Source organism: Mytilus californianus, unplaced genomic scaffold (assembly GCF_021869535.1).
Source record: "Mytilus californianus isolate M0D057914Y unplaced genomic scaffold, xbMytCali1.0.p SCAF_18, whole genome shotgun sequence".
Classification (NCBI taxonomy): Eukaryota; Metazoa; Mollusca; class Bivalvia; order Mytilida; family Mytilidae; genus Mytilus; species Mytilus californianus.
Window position 1 is genome coordinate 1,256,140 of NW_026262666.1, and position 20,895 is coordinate 1,277,034.

The window sequence follows — 20,895 nt, forward strand, 5'->3', positions numbered from 1 at the left end:
TCATGATATTTCAGCTTGTACAACCCTCACAGGTTCACACCTGACTTATTAATCTGTTAAATAAGCATTTATTTAGAAGAGAATTAATTGAAATTTATAGTAATTTTCAGATAATTTTTGTTAATCATATAATTATTTTCAGCTTGATTTTCGATTGCTTTTTTCATCACAGGAAGTTAACAAGGTACTTTTGACCATTATATTCAGGAATAAGTTATTAGAAAATTCTTTGGTTTTGGTCTTTTTATAGAACTAATTTTGATTAGTATGCAGATCTATGAAAAAATAATCATAAATGGTAAAAAAAATTAATTTGGACCATTTACCTTACAGACGAAAAAAGCTGAATTAGTTTAAACTAGTAATACCAGTCTATGTGCAAAAATTAATGGTAAAAAAATGGATAGAGGTTAACAAAAAGGTAATAAAAATACACTTAGAAAGACAAACATCACCATGGCCAAAGGAAACGAAATTAACAGACCAATACTCCAGAAAACAAAAGACGGATCAACATAAACTTCATTAAAAAATAAGGAGGAGGGAAGGGAGAGAACTCATTATAAGTCCAGGGAGGTCAGCAGCTTTTTGCTCCAGTAGTCAGACATTCCTCATTGTGCTACTTCTGCTTTAAGCCATGGATGAAACCTATCCATTGAAAAGGTATTGCACAGTAACATTGAAATTAATAGTAATTGTCAGATAATGTTTTTAATCGGGATACAATTATTTTCAGTTATATTTTCCATTGTTTTTTTTTAATCACAGGAAGTTAACAAGGTACTTTTGACCATTATATTTTTACAGTACTAGTTTTTATTAGTATGCTGATATATTGAAATAATACCCATAAATTTTGGTAAAATAATTAAGTTTGGGTCATTTTACATTACAGATGAAAAAAATGAATTTTTCGCAGCTATTGATGATAGTCTATGTAGAGAAATTAGAATTATATATTTAATTGTAAAATATAGGGGTAGAAGATACAAAGAGGCAATCAAAAATGGCCAAGAAAAACATGCATCATTATATGGTCATAATAAAAATTAACAAACAAATGTTACACAGAAAACTAAAAAATTGAGCAACACAAACTGCACGAAAAACTTTGGCGAGAACATTCATGATTCGGGATTCTTCTGTACACATAAGACTGGTATCCCACAAATGATAGTGATTCCATTGTATAAATTTAGTATTAGCAAAATGGGACATTTACTGAATCTCCATTGGCAAATAGTTCATGCATATTCAGGTAGGTTCTGTAGAGCTGTGATCAAGGGCACTGATTTGGACTGTCACTAGAAAATGAGGGTATGATAGTAAGGGACAGAGATTTTATTTTAATTTATTTTAATATGTCACAGATATGGACCCTTCATTTATTGCAAGGGGTCCTTTATGTGCAGGAACATGGCACTTTTCCAAAAGGAGAATACAATTATATTAAGATTCCAATTAAGCCAGGAAAAATTACTGAGTATTTATAAATCCTATTCAGTCCAAGGGATGCCAAAATTCTGATTTTATAGAACTTGAAAAAAGACTATAAAAGATTTATCATCAGCACAAGAGTGCCGATAGGGGAGTGGGAGGTGCTGACTTTTCTGGAGCACCTGAGGTCACTCATAGTTGTTTGTTAGGCCAAACTAGCAAATTTAGGAACAACGAATAACAAATTTATGTATAGGCTTGTATGCAAATTTATACAAAAATTCTGGAAAAAACAATTTTTCTTCATTTCATGGAATTTGGTATCCCTGAAAATAAATGGATACACAGTTCATTCATGTTTTCTCTAGTTGGTATGGTCATCTCTTGCTGAATACCTGGACAGTCAATTAAAACACTGATGACATTATAAGTGACATTATTATATTTTTCGAAGTATTATCTGTGGATTTATTTATTTTTGTGGATACTAATTTAGTGGATTGGGGAAAAATTGTATGTTTGTGGAAAATTTATTTTGTTGTCCATGCAGTCCTATAGAAAATGTGTCTTTCGTTGGACATTTAAAATCATGGTTACTTATACCCATGAAATCCATGAGAATTGATATTCCACCATACCCAAGAAATCCATAAGAATTGATATTCCACCATACCCAAGAAATCCATGAGAATTGATATTCCATCTTACTAAAAAAATCCATGAGATTTGATATTCCACTTTACCCAAGAAATCTATGAGAATTGATATTCCACCATACCCAAGAAATCCATGATAATTGATATTCCACTATACCCATGAAATCCATGAGAATTGATATTCCACCATACCCAAGAAATCCATGATAATTGATATTCTACTTTACCCATGAAATCCATGAGAATTGATATTCCACCATACCCAAGAAATCCATGAGAATTGATATTCCACCATACCCAAGAAATCCATGATAATTGATATTCCACTATACCCATGAAATCCATGAGAATTGATATTCCACTATACCCATGAAATCCATGAGAATTGATATTCCACCATACCCAAGAAATCCATGATAATTGATATTCCACTATACCCATGAAATTCATGAGAATTGATATTCCACCATACCCATGAAATCCATGATAATTGATATTCCACTATACCCATGAAATCCATGAGAATTGATATTCCACGAATGATAATGAATCCAGAGTATAAGTCAAAAGATTCTACAATCAAATATGCACTAACTTTCTGGCAAGCTTGAATAATATCCAAAAAAATGCATTCTTTTATCTTGCTTACTAAAAGTTTGGCAATCATTAACTACCAGTAGTATGTAGCAGGCATGAATGATAGCTGAAAAATGCTTTATGTAAAATTGAGAATGGAAATGGGGAATGTGTCAAAGAGAAAACAACCCGACCAAAGAACAGAAAACAGCCGAAGGCCACCAATGGGTCTTCCAACGCAGAGAGAAAATCCTGCACCCAGAGGAGGGCTTCAGCTGGCCCCAAACAATAATGTATATAGATATAAGAAGATGTGGTATGAGTGCCAATGAGACAACTCTCCATCATACTTAAGTTCAGTGTATATATGTAGTTTATATGTAGTTTATTTGTAGTTTGCTGGCAGAAGTTCCACAATCATCAGCTAGCATTGTGCAACTAAATATTTAAGAAGTTCATTTGCATCATGCTTGCTTGCCTGGCACAAGCTTGGTAAAAGTATACTACTGTGTAGCAGTGCCTCCCTTGACTAAGTTGATATGCATAACATTTCCCCATTAGCTGTGTAAGTGGAGTACTCCTTTAGCTCAGTTGGTAGAGCGGTAGCTAACTGTACCAGGAGTCCCAACTTTAAACCCTGGTTGGTACAGTTGTAATTTTGGAAGGAAAATCAGGCTCCAGTGTTTCACTGCAAATAAGGAGTTTGGTTTTGGATAGGACTCTTTACTATATTTTATACAGATTCTAGCTACCTTGAAATTTTTCTTTAATGTATTGGAGGGAAATATTAAGTTCAAAAATTATTGTAAATTACTTTATAAAGATAATTTCTTTTGTTTCTGTTATTTTTTAGTATTTAAGCTTCCATCTGAATATATATGCATATTAAAGCAAAAAAGTATATAAAAGCAAATTGGAAAGAAAGTGCATCTTATGATGACTTTTTGAAGAGGTTTATTATATGATTAAACATGATGTTATATAGCATTTTATCTTTGTATCTTTTCTTTTTCTAGGTGAGAGAGGAAGATGGAATAAGGAGGAGGGATATCCATTCCAGAAGTCTATATAGTTATTATAAAGTGAGTCATTTAACTTTTTTTAACAAAATATCGGAAGTATCGCCTGTTTCTCTATTCCATTTTCACACCATTATTTGTAACAAAAGGATTCACCGTTTTTCATGAGAGTGAGAAAAAGTGGTGGTTAATTTAGAGATTTACTAGGTTTTTACAAAAGATCCAATATTTTGGAAGTTAAATTTAATCTTTTTAACATCTAGTTTTATAGGTTTAATATAATGTTGTCTATTTTGTGTGTAAACAGCTTAAAAGCTTATGAATAAATTAGCACATTGTGGTTTTCATTTTCTAGGGTCCCTGTTATCCAGTAACGTTTTAGATAATTTAACATTTATGATTGTGAAAATTTTATAAGGTGGCAGCATGAATCAGTTTAGATACTGGATCTAAGTGTTATCCGAAGACTTTTGTTAATTCATTGTTGAAATTTAAATGAAATTTGCATAAAATTTTCTTTTATCATATTAAATAATACCGTAAGAGAAACATATTTGTTTTATACCAATAATTTGAATACATAAGCTGAATTTTAATTAGAGATTTGCGACTAAACATGAAATTTACTGGTACAGTCACGCTAAAAACAATTAAATATGATACAAAAGTTACTAAACGTTTATCAAGCGTGTTCCGTGTCAATGCATGTTAAAGATAAAAGCCATCATAATTCTGAAATGATTTGAAACTTTGTATCGAAACCGTCCCCTACTGAGAAATTTGTTATCATTACGATCCTATAGTTCTTATTAACCAGTGTGAAAATAAGCCAAGCAAAACACACTATTCTCTATAAGATTTTCCGTTAAAGTATTCAGCGAAGATGACATTTGTCTTTGTTTTGTAGGCGGGCACTCACATTGACGAAATTGTAACATTTGAATTGTATCTTTAACTCAAGTTATTTCTAATGAACAATGAATTTGGGATCAGATTACAGAAAAAATCTTGTCCCGTTCAATTGTTTAAAGTTGATTACAACAAAAGCTGAAAAAATTCCATTCAACTGTAAAATCTCTTTATCTGGTGTATAAAATTTTAATTTGAAATAAAAGTTATCATTTCTAAATGTAAATTTGTTGTAGAAAGTTGTCCATCATGGCAAGCAGATGTAACTCAGCATCGGACAGTGATCATATTGTTCAACAGGAAGAAACAACAAGTAAGTCACATGACTAATAGAAGTGAAATTATTGGACAATTTGAACTTTCTGTTTTAACTTTCACCCATTCAACTGTAAAGGAAAGTAAAAGGGGTGGGACTTATGAATATTATTGCTTTTTTATTGAAGGATAATGCAAACTGGGCAATACTATATTATTATTAATTCAATTAATTATACAAAATTTAGATAAAATGAATTAATAAGATATTTCAAATACAAATGATTTTTTGTTAAATTCATTGAAATAAGTAATTATAAAAAATGTCAGAGATTATTTATCATGTTTATGAATAAACTGGAGATAAGGTTAATTTGGTCAATTTTAAATGTGTGGGAATTATTTATTTTTTATTAAGAATGCATCCTAACCCAAAATCCTAAATTGTGAATGAGGTAAAAAAAAATGGTAGCATTGTGAAAAAAGGAAAGATAGTCAACTGTTGAAATATCAGTCAGGCAAATATGGTAGCTTATTGAGTATTCAAATAACTTTTTATGATACAAATATCACAAATACAAAATGAGAGGAGAATAGCAAAAATTCTCTCTTCATTTTTTTTCACTAGCTCACGTATGATTGTATTGTACTTTAGTGGTGAATTATAGCTTTGACTGATGACATACTTCACAATGAAATACTTTTATATTTGGGGGAATATCACTTAATTTTAAAAATTAAGATATTAAAGGAACCAGATGCAATATTAAAAAATTGAGATTAAAAACTTGATTTTTTTTTTAAAACATTAGAAGATTCAGATTCATTGAATATATTACCAACCAAAATGTTTCTGGTTTTGGTGATGTAAGATGCCATTGGAAAGACACAAAAATATCCATTTTTCTCAAAATACAGATGCAATTATATTATTAAATTCAGAAGTTTGTAGTAATGCATATAAGAAATAATTAAGAAAAAAGCTCCAACTAATTTCAAACATTTTCCGGTTGCCTATATTTGCCAATTCTGGGAAATTTCTTTAAAAAAGATACGAGAAATGTTTTTGTAAAGATCCTTTTCTTGTAACCTTGGAACTATTATTTTTGTAAACATTGTGTTCTGCATCCATTAAGATTCCAAAAGATATACTTGTAATTGTAAACAAAAAGGTAATTCTGAAGTAAAAGTTTTCAATTTCAACAAAAGGATGTCATTTTTTATAAAAATTCTTGTCGCTAATGGGAAAAAATATGACCTTTATTGTATCTTCTTTATTGAACTTTTACCAATTTGAAAGAACCGTCTGCAGAAAAGTGTTACGGATAAATGAAATTGATACTATTGGGAATTGTATGATTTGAAAAATGTTTGAAATCAAAGATGGCATCTATAGTGAAACTAGGACATAAAAATACCAGTCTTTTGTTTTTGTATTTACCCGGTAGAATTTGAGGTACACTCAGGTGTAAAAGAATCGTTAAATTTCATCAAGATGTAATGTTGACAGTTAGATGGAGATAGAGATGCTCCTGAGAGAATAAGATAGACAGGCTTTTAAGGTGTTTTCATAGCACGTAATTTATTACGTTTTTACCTGAGTGTTAAATTGAAAACAAAATCATTTCAACTCTTTTCTCTCAGTTCTTTGGTATTCATTTGCATAGTATTTTGTTTCTATTTCTAAAACATTTTGTTGCGGACGGTTTCCGTTTACAGTCATTATTACATTTGCTATTACTTGCAAATTGCATGGTGCTGTATCGGTAAATCACTGGTAAAGACATAATATTCCCTTTGGAATCCAAAGTCTTTTAAAATTCACCTGTATCTTGAACATTTAAATGGACGGATCACATTCAACACTTTTCACTTTTTATGAGCAAATAAATACTAAGTGATACAGTTTCTAATTTCAAGATAGAGAAATAGAATTTTCGTAAAGTCCAATGAATCTTTTGACAAACAAACCTGATCTTTCTTTCAGTGTTTTCTTATTCTGTGTCTGAAAGAGGATACATGACTTGAGATGTTGATGAAAGTGATATACTAGGGGGAATTATCTTGATAAGTTTTAAGTAACCTCCAACAAAAGATGAAAATTCTTTTTAACAATTGTTCAGTTTATATTTTTATAATACTTTGTTCTCAGACTTTACAATTTAGTGATCAATTTTTCAAGCTGATTTCATCGTTTTGTTTTCTGCAAGGTATTTATTTTTTTTTTTAAAGTTTTTTTTTCTTTGTTTCAATTTGGGTTTGTTTTGAATTTTTTGTTTTGTATTGTCTTTTTTGTATGAGAACAGAAGAATGTATGAGAACAGAAGGAATTTTAGAGCTTGCTATATTATAACAATGCTTTTCCGTAGTTGAATACCTAATTTTCGTGAATTTGGTGGGTACAGACTAACCACCAATTTAAATGTTCAATGAAGTACAAATTTTCTATAGGCTTGTATGCAGACCTTTGTAAAACCATAAAATTAAATGTCCACGAAAACAAAATGTTTCCTTAATCCCTAAAAATTGGTACCAACAAAAATAAATGTTGACATGTGTTGAAGGCCGTACTTTGACCTATAATTGTTTACTTTTTGCGACTTGGATGGATAGTTGCCTCATTGGCACTCATACCACATCTTCTTATTTATATAATGTTCTTCTTCTGTTTTATTTTCAAAGAGACTATTACAGCAATAGTCTTTCAAAGTTATATCCATGGCTTGGATAGAAAACTGGGATTTTATTTGGGTAGTTTAAATGACATAGTTTATTTTTTATGACAATTATGACAATTATTATATATATGTTATTGTTTTCTGAGTTGGAAATGGACTTCCATTAACTTAGTTTTCTAGACAAGAATTTTTATGGCCTTGCAAAACATTTATAACAAGAGCTGGTTTCACTACAGAATTTAATATTAAGACATTCAAATCTAATTAACCTTTTCTCTTCTCTCTTTCAAGTGGGAAAATTAATTACTTTTTACATCTTTTCATTAGGAAGGGAACAATAGTTGCTCTTGATAATAAATTTTGTACAAAGGCTGTGTCATCTGATGTATTATCATCAATATATGCATGGATCATATTTACGCAGTTTAACGCAATCCCTTTTGACGTTAAATATGTTTGACTAACGTAGAAATTGGATATGTTGCATTGAGGAGTTAATTATTTATCTAAAGTTTTGGTTTCGTTTTTTACCGTTGGCTGTGAAAAGAGGTTTTGACCTTATTTAATTTTTGAAGGCACCCGAGTAATGTTTCTTTTTAAATTATTCAGCCTCTGGGCCCAGTTGTAACACGTGTTAGAATTTAAATTGAAAAATAAAAGTATTTAGTTACGATTTTGGGCCAATTAACACTTGGTGCTGGATGCAACATGTCGCAAGTTTTTTCGACACAGCCAATAATTAGATATAGACATTACATGGTAATTGGAGCAAGCATAAATCAAATATGCTAATTATTGTAACAACAAAACTCTAGAATTAACGAAAAATAAGTAGTTAAAACTTGTTACTAAAAAAGTTTCATCTTCAATGCTGCTGTCTTCTCTTGATTCAAAATTTATCATTCTAAAAATTCAGCAATTACTGCGACATTTTTATTAATGCAAATAATGCTACAGGGTGAGTATCGCAATAAAAAGATTCAGATTCTCAGGTATCAGATACATAAATCTGTATGCAGCTTTTCCAAAATAGCAATAATAAATCTCGCATTTTTATTGGTTCATAAACTAATCGCAATAATAAATGCATGTTATAATTTCCGAATTTACAGTACTTCATTCAGAAAATATTCTTTTGAGTCAGCTACAATGCAAAAGTTCGTTCTGAACATGCATGAAATATTTGCCACTGGACATTAAGTAACCAACGATCAATCAATCAACAATGCAAAAGTAATAAATACACAAGACAAATAGAGGTCAATATATAGGTCACAGATTCACCTTTCCATTTTATATCTGGCATTTGAAAGTTCATCCATTTGTTTTAAGCATGCAGTAACCTTTAATAAAATTGAGAATGGAAATGGGGAATGTGTCAAAGAGACAACAACCAGACCAAAGAGCAGAAAACAGCCAAAGGCCACCAATGGGTCTTCAACACAGCGAGAAAATCCCCCACCCAGAGGCGGGCTTCAGCTGGCCCCTAAATAAAAATGTGTACTGGTTCAGTGAAAATGGACATCACACTAAACTCCAAAACATATAAATGAACTTAATTTAAAAAACACACAAGACTAACAAAAGCCAGAGGCTCCTGACTTGGGACAGCACAAAAATTTAAGTTGGTTTATTGTATTCAGTAATTTCTACATTTCTAATCACTGGTATTTTGCTCTTTCAAACTCTTCCTTTGACCTAGCTTGTATTATTAGATTGCAGTTCCAATCAACCTCTTCTTTTACTCATATCATATTCACTCAAATAAGAAGTTGATGAACCACAAATATATGTATTTAACAGTATGTATAAAATAACAAAATTATCTTCAGAATATGAAAAAAGGCTAATTCATTGTACATTATGTTTGAAAAGTTAGATGAAGTAAAAGTTTTATTTTCACTCAAACCTGTAATTTTGTGAAAACTGAATAATTTAGGGTTAATATAAATTGGAGACTTTTAGTTGTATTCAAATTTTATTTGAATCATTTTAATAGTCCCAATTTTTCTACAACAGACTTGCAAATATTTTTATATATTAAAAGGACACTCATAAATTTCATTTGCTGATTAATTATTCATGTGACCTCCGTTCTAAAGTAGATCTGAAGGTCAGTCAAAGTAACGTTCACGTAAAGCTGCACGTAACTTTTAATTGTCCTTGAGCTTCATAATATGATTTCATTTGATAAAGGGAGGACAATTATACGACATCATCGTTTCTGTTTATCTTGGCAAGGGGTACTCCGAGAAGATATTCGTATGCTAATCTTCAGTCTAAAATAACAAAATCCTCTTCAAATTTCATTTAATGATATTTCTTGTTGATGAAAAGTGCAAGAAAAACTTACTGCTTTGTAATACATATATATGGTCATCTATAAACACGTTTGTGCCAGTCGCACGTCTCACTTGCTGGAGGCATTCTGTTTGGAATTATTTGAGATGCACACGCATTGCAAGCTTTCATCTTTGATAGAGTCACACTCCCATGCTTTGTTAACGGAAGAGATACTGCATAAATTTTGCATATGATTTTAATAAATAATAATCACTTATAAATGATGTTTTTATTATTATTTTTTACCGTAAGTAAATTATATTTTTTTCTGCAATATATGATTGAATTTTGACGATAATTTAAAGGGTCAATTTTTGCTCATTGAAACTCAGTGACAGAACTCATGATTAATGATTTGATATTTACATAAAATAATTGATGTCTTTCTGTTTAGTATCTACCATTAACATCAATAGAAGTGAGGTGCATGTAGAAAATCGTGTGTATTTTTTCTGTGTTTACTTTTGTACTTTAAAGTAAAAACTTGCAAAGTCATTTTAATCGAAAGAAAAAAATTCTAATTTTTGTCTGCCTTTGTGTCATTAATGAAAACCATTATCATGTTTAGACTTATAAGATATTGTAATTGATTTGAAACATTGAATTTGTTTCTAACTTGTACAAGCAGTATAAAAACAGCATTGAAAATTCCAATACTTGATGATAGACTGAATATTAAACATAACTTTATACCAATGATTAGTTTCTAGACCAATATTAGAAATATGTTTGTTTGCCCATCTTCCATCCATCATTTTAGGTATGGGTAGGTAGGTATGTAGGCAAATGTTAATTTTTTTTATAAAAATAACTTGTACAAGTTTTGTCAAGATGACAGATTTCTGTCTACAGTATTCTCTTGCCACCTTTTATTATGTATATTCAACACAATTCAGTTAAAATCATTCTCCGTTGTTAATGGTCATAGTGATTGTTGGTGGGTCAGCCAGAAATATCTGTCTGTATATTCATCACATAGTCTATGACAGGGTCATTAATGAAAGTGCAATCTCCTCAACTCGCCAGCAATCACCAATTTTCACAGTGATTCACTCAACACCAGCAAGAATGAGATTTTGTCTCACCTTGAAGGACATTAGTATTTTACTATCAAATTACATACAAGTGAGACATATCTCTGTGTCATCAGTTATTACTATATCACCTTCTATTTGGATAATTATGTATGTGAATCACCTTCAAGGTTCACATTGTGTGTCATTTACTTTTTATTTTGATCACTTTGTATGTGATTAACTTTTATTTGGATCATTTTGTGCACTTCACTTTATATTTGGATCACTTTGTGTGTGATTCACTTTATATTTAGATCACTTTGTGTGTATGATTCACTTTAAATATGGATCACTTTGTGTGTGATTTACTTTCTATTTTGATCACTTTTGTGTGTGATTCACTTTATATTTAGATCACTTTGTGTGTATGATTCACTTTATATTTGGATCACTTTGTGTGTGATTTACTTTCTATTTTGATCACTTTTGTGTGTGATTCATTTTTATTTGGACCATTGTGTGTGTGATTCACTTCATATTTTGATCACTTTGTGTGTGGTTCACTTTCATTTTGATCACTTTGTATGTGATTCACTTTCTATTTTGATCACTTTGTGTGTAATTCATTTTATATATGGATCACTTTGTGAATAATCTTATATTTGGATCACTTTGTGAATAACCTTATATTTGGATCACTTTGTGTGTCATTCACTTCATATTTGAATCACTTTGTGTGTGATTTATTTTCTAATTTGATCACTATGTGTGTCATTCACTTTCTATTTTGATCAATGTGATTCACTTTCTGTTTGGATCACTGTGTTATCCACTTTCTATTTGGATCACTGTGTGATTCACTTTCTATTTGGATCACTGTCTGTGATTTATTTTCTATTTTAATTACACTGTGTGAAAATCTTATCTATTTGGATCATTTTTGGTGTATGAACCACCTTTAAGGATTGCTGTGTGTGTGTGATTCACTTTCTATGTTTGATCACATTGTGTGTGATTTACTTTCTATTTGAATCACTTGTGTGTGAATCACCTTCTATTTTAATCATTTTGTATGTGAATCATCTAATGTGTTCTGTGTTTTATGAGGCAGCAGAATCTTTGTATTGTATATGTCAATAAGACAGCAACCCAAAGAAAAGATATGTCTCCCATTTTAGTATTTATTCTTTTTACAAATTTTGACTTTATTTTCACATTTTATACTTCAAAAAATACATTTGATTAGAACCTATACATTGTACATGGTTAGAATTGTTTTGCATTATATCAAAATCTACTTTGATGCATTTGTGATTAGAAATGAATCATTTGCAGAAGATAGACTAACTACTTTGAAATAAATGTTTTTCTTGAGTATTGTGTACTCATGGTATGATAGGATATCGCATTTGTCAACCACATTTGTTTTCTGTGCTGGATATCAGTCCAAAGTTTGATTTTTTCCCCACTTATCGCATATATATGGGCATTGCTAAGATGTATAGTAACATGGAGAAAGAAGACATCATTGGTTACCTATGTGAATTCGAATGCCCTTTTAAGTGATTTTCTTTCAGTATTAATTCACTGATCAAAAATAGTATCATGTGTATTTGTTTGCAAATCGTTTGGTTATTTGTATAGCTGGGCTGCTGTCTCAATGTCATATATTTAACATCTCCTTACATCATATGTATGCCTCTTGAGGTGTGAAGAATATATCTGGTACATGTAATAACTTTTCTACAGAATTAAATTAAAATGAATATTAGTTCATGTATTGCAAAAATATGATGTTCAAGACTATGATAGGAAATATAAAATTCAGGATTGGAATAAAATACTGGCTCAAAACAAAATTTTATTAATTTTTTTTTCTCTAATATGCATAGTTTATTTGCATTGGGTGAAAAGGTGTACAATCCTTTTCCGAATGTCTTGGTTTTACAGAAATTGCTTGATTAATAATTGATCTGGACATAGTTATCAAATTGAAATTTAATTATCTAATCTAAAACTCTTGTTGCTTTTGTGGATACAACATAGAAACTCACTTTTAAATTTTGTCAAAATTGATTATGATAAGTTTTACAGGTTATTAGTGAAGTAATTTGTTGAAATGTGATCTATGTAAACTCCTTGAAAATATTATTTGTATGAAATTTAATAGAGATATTTACCAATGGAAGAGAAAGGATGATTGATATATTATGGATAATTAAGGCTAAAAGCGCAAGGACGAAATGTGTTTTCACTTTAATTAAATAATATGTAATTATTAAAATGATAAATGTCATGTAACCAAACCCGGACTAGATATGACATTTAAATGAATTAAAATAAATACGGTTAATAATTTAGAATTATAAGAAAAAATTGATTTCTGTCTGCAAGTGAAAATTCCAAACAATTTCATTTCTAAAGGATGAGCCGAGATAATTACTTGTACATGGCCAAAATAAATAAGGTGTAAAATTCTTGTCGAATTAAACCAGTGTTCCTTTTAGTCATAAAATTTATTTGCAATGACAGTCAAATAAAATCATTTCAGTTTCATTTATGTACCTTAAATTATGTTTGAAATGATAATTCAATATGGATTTTAAAACCTCCATCTTCAAAAGTCACCGCAGGTGAAAAACGATAAACAAGTATTAAAATTTTATGCTGTCACAATTAACTTTCACACTAGCTTAAGCGCATAAAGCATTTAATACTATTCACATCGTTCTGAACAAATTTAATACCATCCCCACTTTGAATGTTTAATGATGGGAAGGCAGTCCTATTAAAATTTTCTTTTTCCAATTTTGCACTTCTGTTCCGCATGACTTGGCCCCTTGTGACAATTTTTCGAATGAAGGGTAACATCTTATGATTAGTTTGTGGATGATGCCCGAGTAATCGCTACATGTTATTTTCCCATTGTTGTACCACCCAGTTGTCAGTGGAAAGTGTTTGATCCAAAATGCAGAAATTGGACAGTCCCAAAACATCAGATGAAGACGAAAGTAATTCTGAATCGTGTAATAATGATGAAAAATCTTCTCCTGAGACAGGTTTGTAATACTTTGAAATTCTCAGAAAGGAAAAAAATGGTGTTTTATGATTTAGGTTTTATTTAAATCTTGTTATAATAATGAAAAACCATCTTCTGAAATAGGATTGTGAAATGTTTAAAATACCAATCTCAATAATGAGAAAAATATTGTTTTAATTAATTTAGGTAATAAAAAACGCCTGATTTTGAAATGACATTTTTTATATGGATAAATTCATTGGGAAATCATAATTATGAAAGAAAAGAAATTATTTTTCATTTTTTTCTTTAATTTCTGACACAAAACTCTAAATCTCCTGTACAAAGTAGCTTAATTTAAGAGATTTATTTCTTCTCTATTTTATTATCCCTCTTATGTTAAGATTTTAAACAACTGTGTTATAATTAAGGGCCGACAAACATCAAAGGTTTAGTGTATTGGGTTGATATAAGATTACTATCTAGAGGTCATATCATACATAAGTATAAATAAAAACTACATAAATAAAAAAAAGATTTTTCATCTATTAAAAAATAAAATCTTCATTAACGAAAAGAACTGTTTCCTTCTTTTTAAATTTGCTTATCGGCATCTTCTAAGGACATAAAGATTCTTTCAAAAGTTATAGATTTCTTTTAAATCCCAACATCAAAACTTTTACTTTTGACTGAGGTTCTATCAGCAGCCTCTTGACTCCAGTTAGGATTACTTTACATAAAAAACTTAAATGACTTTTTTCAAGTAAGAGATGATGAAGATAATGCAGATGTAATCAGGAAATATCTATAGATTTAATAATCCCCACGAGCCTCCGACACTAATTTCAAATGAAAAAACATAAACATTTTCGCTATCTGTAAAATCGCCATTTGACTTGTACTTAAGGAGCCATGGCTGCGTACTACGGTGAAGCTGTGTCTTGAAGGAGAGAGGAAATCGTAGAACATTATGATATCTTGTTATATCTATAACGATGAGATTAGCGATGTTATTTATGAATGGTTAGGAGTAAAGTAAAGTGTTCAAAATGAAAGTACACATGTTGATCATGCCGGGAGATGATAACCAGATAGAATGAAAAGATAGAAGGAAGGAAATTAAGTATTTATTTGAAAATTATTTTTCTTTGGCACCTAGGTTATGAATAGTTAACAGGTGACTCGTGCCGAACTCTCTAGTGATAAGAATCTCTGGAAAAATTATGAAAAATAGTATTTTCTGCCATTAATGCAGGAAGTTTTACTTGATAAAGATTTAAGATAGAAATTTTGACATGGGTTATTTTGTGGAATATTGCCTTTGTATCAAAATCCAACAGAACTTAAGATAGGTTGTAAATTATACATAAAAAGTTGAAAATAAATTTCCTACAATCTGATATAACTGGTATCTCCAATTTATACTTATATCAAAATATGAAATCAGATTGTGTTTTCTATTAAAGAAGTTTGATGTTCACTTTCTGTTTTGATTTTATTGATGTCTAAACAGAAAGGATTTAATAGTTTTGAAGAACACCCAGGTTTATGGAAACTGAAAGACTATATGCACGTAATGCAGTTCATTCCATCTATTTCTACCCCAATTCAACATCACTTTAAATTTTGCAATGTCAAATAGATATCAGAAGATGTGGTATGAGTGCCAATGAGACAACTCTCCATCCAAGTCACAATGTATAAAAAGTAAATTATAGGTCAAAGAACGACCTTCAACACAGAGTCTTGGCTCACACTGAACAGCAAGCTATAAAGGGCCCCAAAATGACTAATGTAAAACAATTCAAACAGGAAAACCAACGGTCTAATCTATATAAAAAAACGAGAAACACTTATGAACCACACCAACAAACGACAACCACTGAACAACAGGCTATATGTATATATATCTGTTAACAATTGAGATTTGACTTCCTGGCTATCAGTACTATTAGATCATCTACTGTAATAGTTGTTTTTACTTTCTGAATAATTTATTTACACAATTGTTATTATATCTGTCACTAACAATTTCATTCATTTAGATAAGAGGTATGGATAAAAAGAAGCAATAAAGTAAAAAGTTATGTATCTGAATTGTAAATAGTAGATATTGTCTAATTAATGGCAGATGGTTCTTGTTAGGGTTTGGGATATATCATAAATATTAATTAAAAGGATAAGACATATAACCAAAGAAACAACAGACCACACTTAAACTATCAACACGGTCACGACTTCTCCGGAAAAATGAACGCACAAACAAAGGTGTACAACAACAAATGGTTACTGATCACAGGAATTACATCAAATATTGGACCTAAGCAGACAAAAGCAAGGACCAACAAATGGTCAAGATAGTCTGACTTGGTACAGGCATAAAATGTAGTGAGCTTAAATCAGATTCACTTTGTACTTTATTCTTTAAAATAGGAAATAAAAAAATACTTCAAAATTTCAAATTGACCACATTTGAATATTTCTATTTTAATGGACAAATCTTTATGGAGAAGACAAAACCAGATAAAATATAACTTTAAATTTAGCAGATGGGGTGACAAGAGAATTGTTGTTTGATTGGCTATGCATATAATAATATACTGTAAATTAAGAAATTATTGTGAGGTTTTTATTAATGTGAATTAAATGCAACTATTTGAGTGTCACAATAATAAGAACTTGCATTCTGATATCTGATACATATATATATGCTTGCTGTTCGGTGTGAGCCATTGGCCCCGTGTTGAAGGCCGTACTTTGACCTATAATGGTTTACTTTTACAAATTTTGACTGGGATGGAGAGTTGTCTCATTGGCACTGATACCACATCTTCTTATATATATGGCATTTGTGTCCTTTTGTCAAAAATCTCAATAATAATTGCTTGAATTTATTTCTGAATTTACAGTACTCTGAAAAATCATTTTTCACTCTTCACATCAATATAAAGGATCGAAAGTATTTTTTAAGTGCATATACTGGACCACAGGAATTACTAAAAATATTGTAAAGTACAACAAACCACATCCAACACCCGACTCCTCTTTACTCGTCTTTATGCAAAATATAACAATATAATCATATAAATCAAATATTATTTGAGGAATGTGTAAAATAAGAGAAATATCAATTGTGGAATCATTTACATTTAAATCGTTGGATAATTACCCATGATCCTCCGGTCCTTGTCATTTAATTATCTTTTCGATGATCATCAATTTGGTTGACCCCATTGTCACCCCAATCCGTTGAATTTCAACCATTAGAACAATATATCTTCACTGATCAAAACTTAACGTGCATGATGCACGATTTCTTTTCGGTTTGATTTCTAGCATTCATCTGATAAATTTAAAAAATATCTTTATGTGTTACAATGACTGGTCAGTTATTGGTGATTAGAAGAAAATCATGGTCTTGTTTTCACCATTAAAGAACCCCCACTTTGCTATCAAAATATATCTGACTTTTATCTGCGGTTTTTGATCTATTAAATGAAGCTATGGTTTCGTCATGCAAGCTCCTATTGAAAATCGATGAGGCAGGCAAATTGACTATTCACACCAGTTGAGCAATAAAAATGAGAAAAAAATAACAATTTGAAAATCTTTTGTAAAATGATTTGTGATATGTTTATATAATGATATTTTCAATTCTATTTTTATTGTTTTATTAAGTCTTCAACCAATAGTTTGTTACACAGCCAAATCTAATCGTGTTTTGATAGTGATCGATTTTAAGGCCACAATCGGAAATTTAAAAAAAAATGTCTTATTTTGTGAAAAGTTTTTGTCCCTTGCATATTTTATAAAATTAAATAGACGCACAACAAAGAGAAGGATAGCTACATTACAAATAAATATCATTTAAGGAAGAGTCTGTGGTCATGTAGTCTATAAATTGACTATTTTGATCATGTTGCTTGTTATTTAGGATGTCTCAAAAAGTTGATAAATTTAAGATTTTCACACTGTGGCAATTAATTAGAGGCTCAGGAAAATTTAAAGCTTCAAGACTTATTGTATATTAGACACATGTCTATAAATGAAAACTGTAGTGCTGCCACCTAGATGTCTTTTATTTATATAGGGCTGTTGCATGTCTAATTGAATTGTACCCCACATTTCCTTTCATTCATAAATAGAACAAAGATAATTTTATAATGAAGACATTCAACATTTTCAATGGGTTTTAAAAAGCCTTCAAAAAGTTACATAAAAATGATCTACTTGTGTCATAGAAGAGTCATAAATATAAATACTCTGTAATTAAATATTATTTATGATTGATATTTTTTTATCATTTTATGACTTAATTCATCATTACTTAATATTTTATATCATTTCTTTTGATAGTGAGATTTTTATCACTGATTTCGAGAAATAAGATTGTTTCCGTGGTTTTGTCAATAAATAAATGTTTTTGCCCTCACTTGAATAATATTGCAAAATATTTAGTTACTATCTTCAAAAACGATATTTATTCCGCAGCTCTTAAGTTTGAATAGGTCATAATCCGCAATTTAATAGAAAATCGGCCACATAATGATCAGAAGTGAAGTGATGTTGAAGATGACCGTGGACCGTCCTACATTAGTTTCTATGGAAACCTTATCTACACCTCAGAAAAAAGTTTGATTTTGATTGAAGAGAAAATATGCATTACACCTGAACTAACGCTTTGTTTATTCACATGGCGGAAGTCATAATGCTCTACGATGCTGGATACTTTTTTATCCACTTATATACTACTTGTCCGTCAGGTCGACTTGTATATTTCACTTAGATACCAGGTAAATTCCATACAGGTGAACGTGTCCCTTAGATATCATGATATGGAAAGTTGTTGAAGATATAATATAGAAAATCGGTAGTTTGTCGGAGATTGATGCCATGCTGTGGATGAGAAACGTGGGCTTGGCGAAAGATTATTTCGTTGTCAATTTTTATCTTTTTATTATCATCAAGTTAGGCTAATATTAGAAATTTATATGGTTTTTTGTAGACAATAGGATTGAAACCAAGATTAAATTTGTCTTTTTTTTTGTTAAAGTATCTAATCTAGGGAAGGGAAGATTATATCAAGTAGACTGACTTTATTAGGAAATTTACAATATTGAAAAGTTCAAATCTTGAAATTTGGGACAATGCAGCAAGCGCTTTTTTGCACTGCAGAAATTTTACCAATTGTGTGGCAATCAAATTTAATACTTGGCAGCCAGATCCAAATGTAACTTGCTAATTTGGTAAATTATTAATAAAATTTGATTTATTTTGTTGATTTATGTATATTGGAACAAGTGATTTGAAGAAGGAACATCGAAACTAAGTTAGTTTGGTACAGTTTTGTTTTTTCTGCCTACTCGTCTTGCCTGGTTTTTTGCCTAGGCATTGTCAGTTTATCCTGACGTGAATTTGAGTATACTTCATCTTATTCAGTAAAAGAGAGGTAAAAAGAAACCAAAGCGACATTCAAACTCATAAGGTCGAAAATAAACTAACAACGCCATGGTTAAAAAAAGAAAAAGACCAACAGACAAACAACAGTATACAAAACACAACATAGAAAACTAAAGACTGAGCAACACAAAAACCAACAAAAACTGGGGGTGATCTTATGGTACTCCAGAAGGGTAAGCAGATCCTGCTCCAGATGTGGCACCCGTTGAGTTGCTCATGTTAGTACAAACCCCGTAATAAGTGTAATTCGGTAGGTCACATTTGGGGAAAAGGGGACAGGATTGTAGTTGCGACATTTGGAACATATGCCCTATCATCTGTGAAACGGATATTCCATAACGGTCAACAAACTCATGATGGCATCAAAATAATAATATTTTAAAGAAGTAAGTTAAAGCATGGCAATTAGATTCTGGTGGTTTTAATGATGTTGTAATTTGATTTTGTTCCCAGCATTGACAGATTCAGAAGTGGTAGAGGGCAAGGACTCCTTATCCCCTTTCTTAATTTTTTTCTTCAAATAATCACATGAAAATAGACAAAAAGAAGACTGGAATTCAACACCTTTTTCCTGGATTTCTGATTCCTTGTCTGTTGAGGATCCCAACAGAAACAAAAAAAAACACTTTTTTAAGTACACAGTCTTCTTTGAAAAATGAATTATCAGATTAAATATCTTCATTTTTGAATGAAAGATTTAAAAATCTGAAAAATACATAAATCTTTACAAAGTTAATAAAACTGAAGGAAGCATTACTACAATAATGACCTGTGACCTTTGTTCTTTACAACACCTGGTAGATCTGGATTATTGTATAAACAAACACATTGAAAGTGATTTTCTGATCTTTAAATACCTGAATTGAAAGGAAATCGACATGATAATAAAACTGCTATGTTTGGATAGATCATATTAGGAATGATAAAACTTTCAATGTTGTTGAGGAGGTCTTCATCAGTTATCAATGGATCGCGGTCAATATTCACGGTCAATATTCACGGTCGGAGATCTTGGGATTAAATGCGTTGGTGGTCATTTCGCTATTCCATAAAGTATCCAAATTTGCAACTAGAAACTAATACATGATTATTTATGCATAATGTAATTCATGTACATGACTTTAGCAAATATTAATAATAAAAAAAATTAAACTTGAAGTTTTATGTTCATCCTGTTGGTTTTTGTTTACGTTATTAAAAATGTTCAGTGACAAATATTTCATGCTGTAGATAAAATTTTGATTTTAATGAAACAAATCTTATATCATCATAGATTGGTCAGGAGCAGTCTTTCTTACTGTTCTTCATCAAAGTTACTGTAAGTTGTTCTTACACTGATCTAACAGACCTTATTTTGCACCCAGCAAGACTTAACCATTACCCCCATGTCCTTGTTTAATGTAAGGATGACCCTTGCTAGATGTCTTTGTCTTTTGATTTTGTGGTGTCTATTTTATTTCTTAAATTTTCCTGTAATTTTTTTTTTTTTTATTATAATCATTTATACAGTTTCTTTTTTTGGTTAAG

General features: G+C 30.4%; 1 protein-coding gene across 2 annotated transcripts in view; it reads left to right on the top strand.

Annotated features, from left to right (window-relative positions):
- Window positions 1-20,895, top strand: part of LOC127726518 (PR domain zinc finger protein 1-like) — an 84,714-nt gene that overhangs the window by 29,395 nt on the left and 34,424 nt on the right. The window contains exons 5-6 of one of the 2 annotated variants that reach the window (XM_052233889.1): window positions 3,686-3,751; window positions 4,834-4,910. In XM_052233889.1, the coding sequence (XP_052089849.1) occupies window positions 4,847-4,910 (64 nt within the window). In that variant the 5' untranslated portion in view covers window positions 3,686-3,751; window positions 4,834-4,846. Of the gene's footprint in view, window positions 1-3,685; window positions 3,752-4,833; window positions 4,911-13,769; window positions 13,949-20,895 lie in introns of those variants that run through there. The other variant, XM_052233888.1, reaches the window with a different exon arrangement.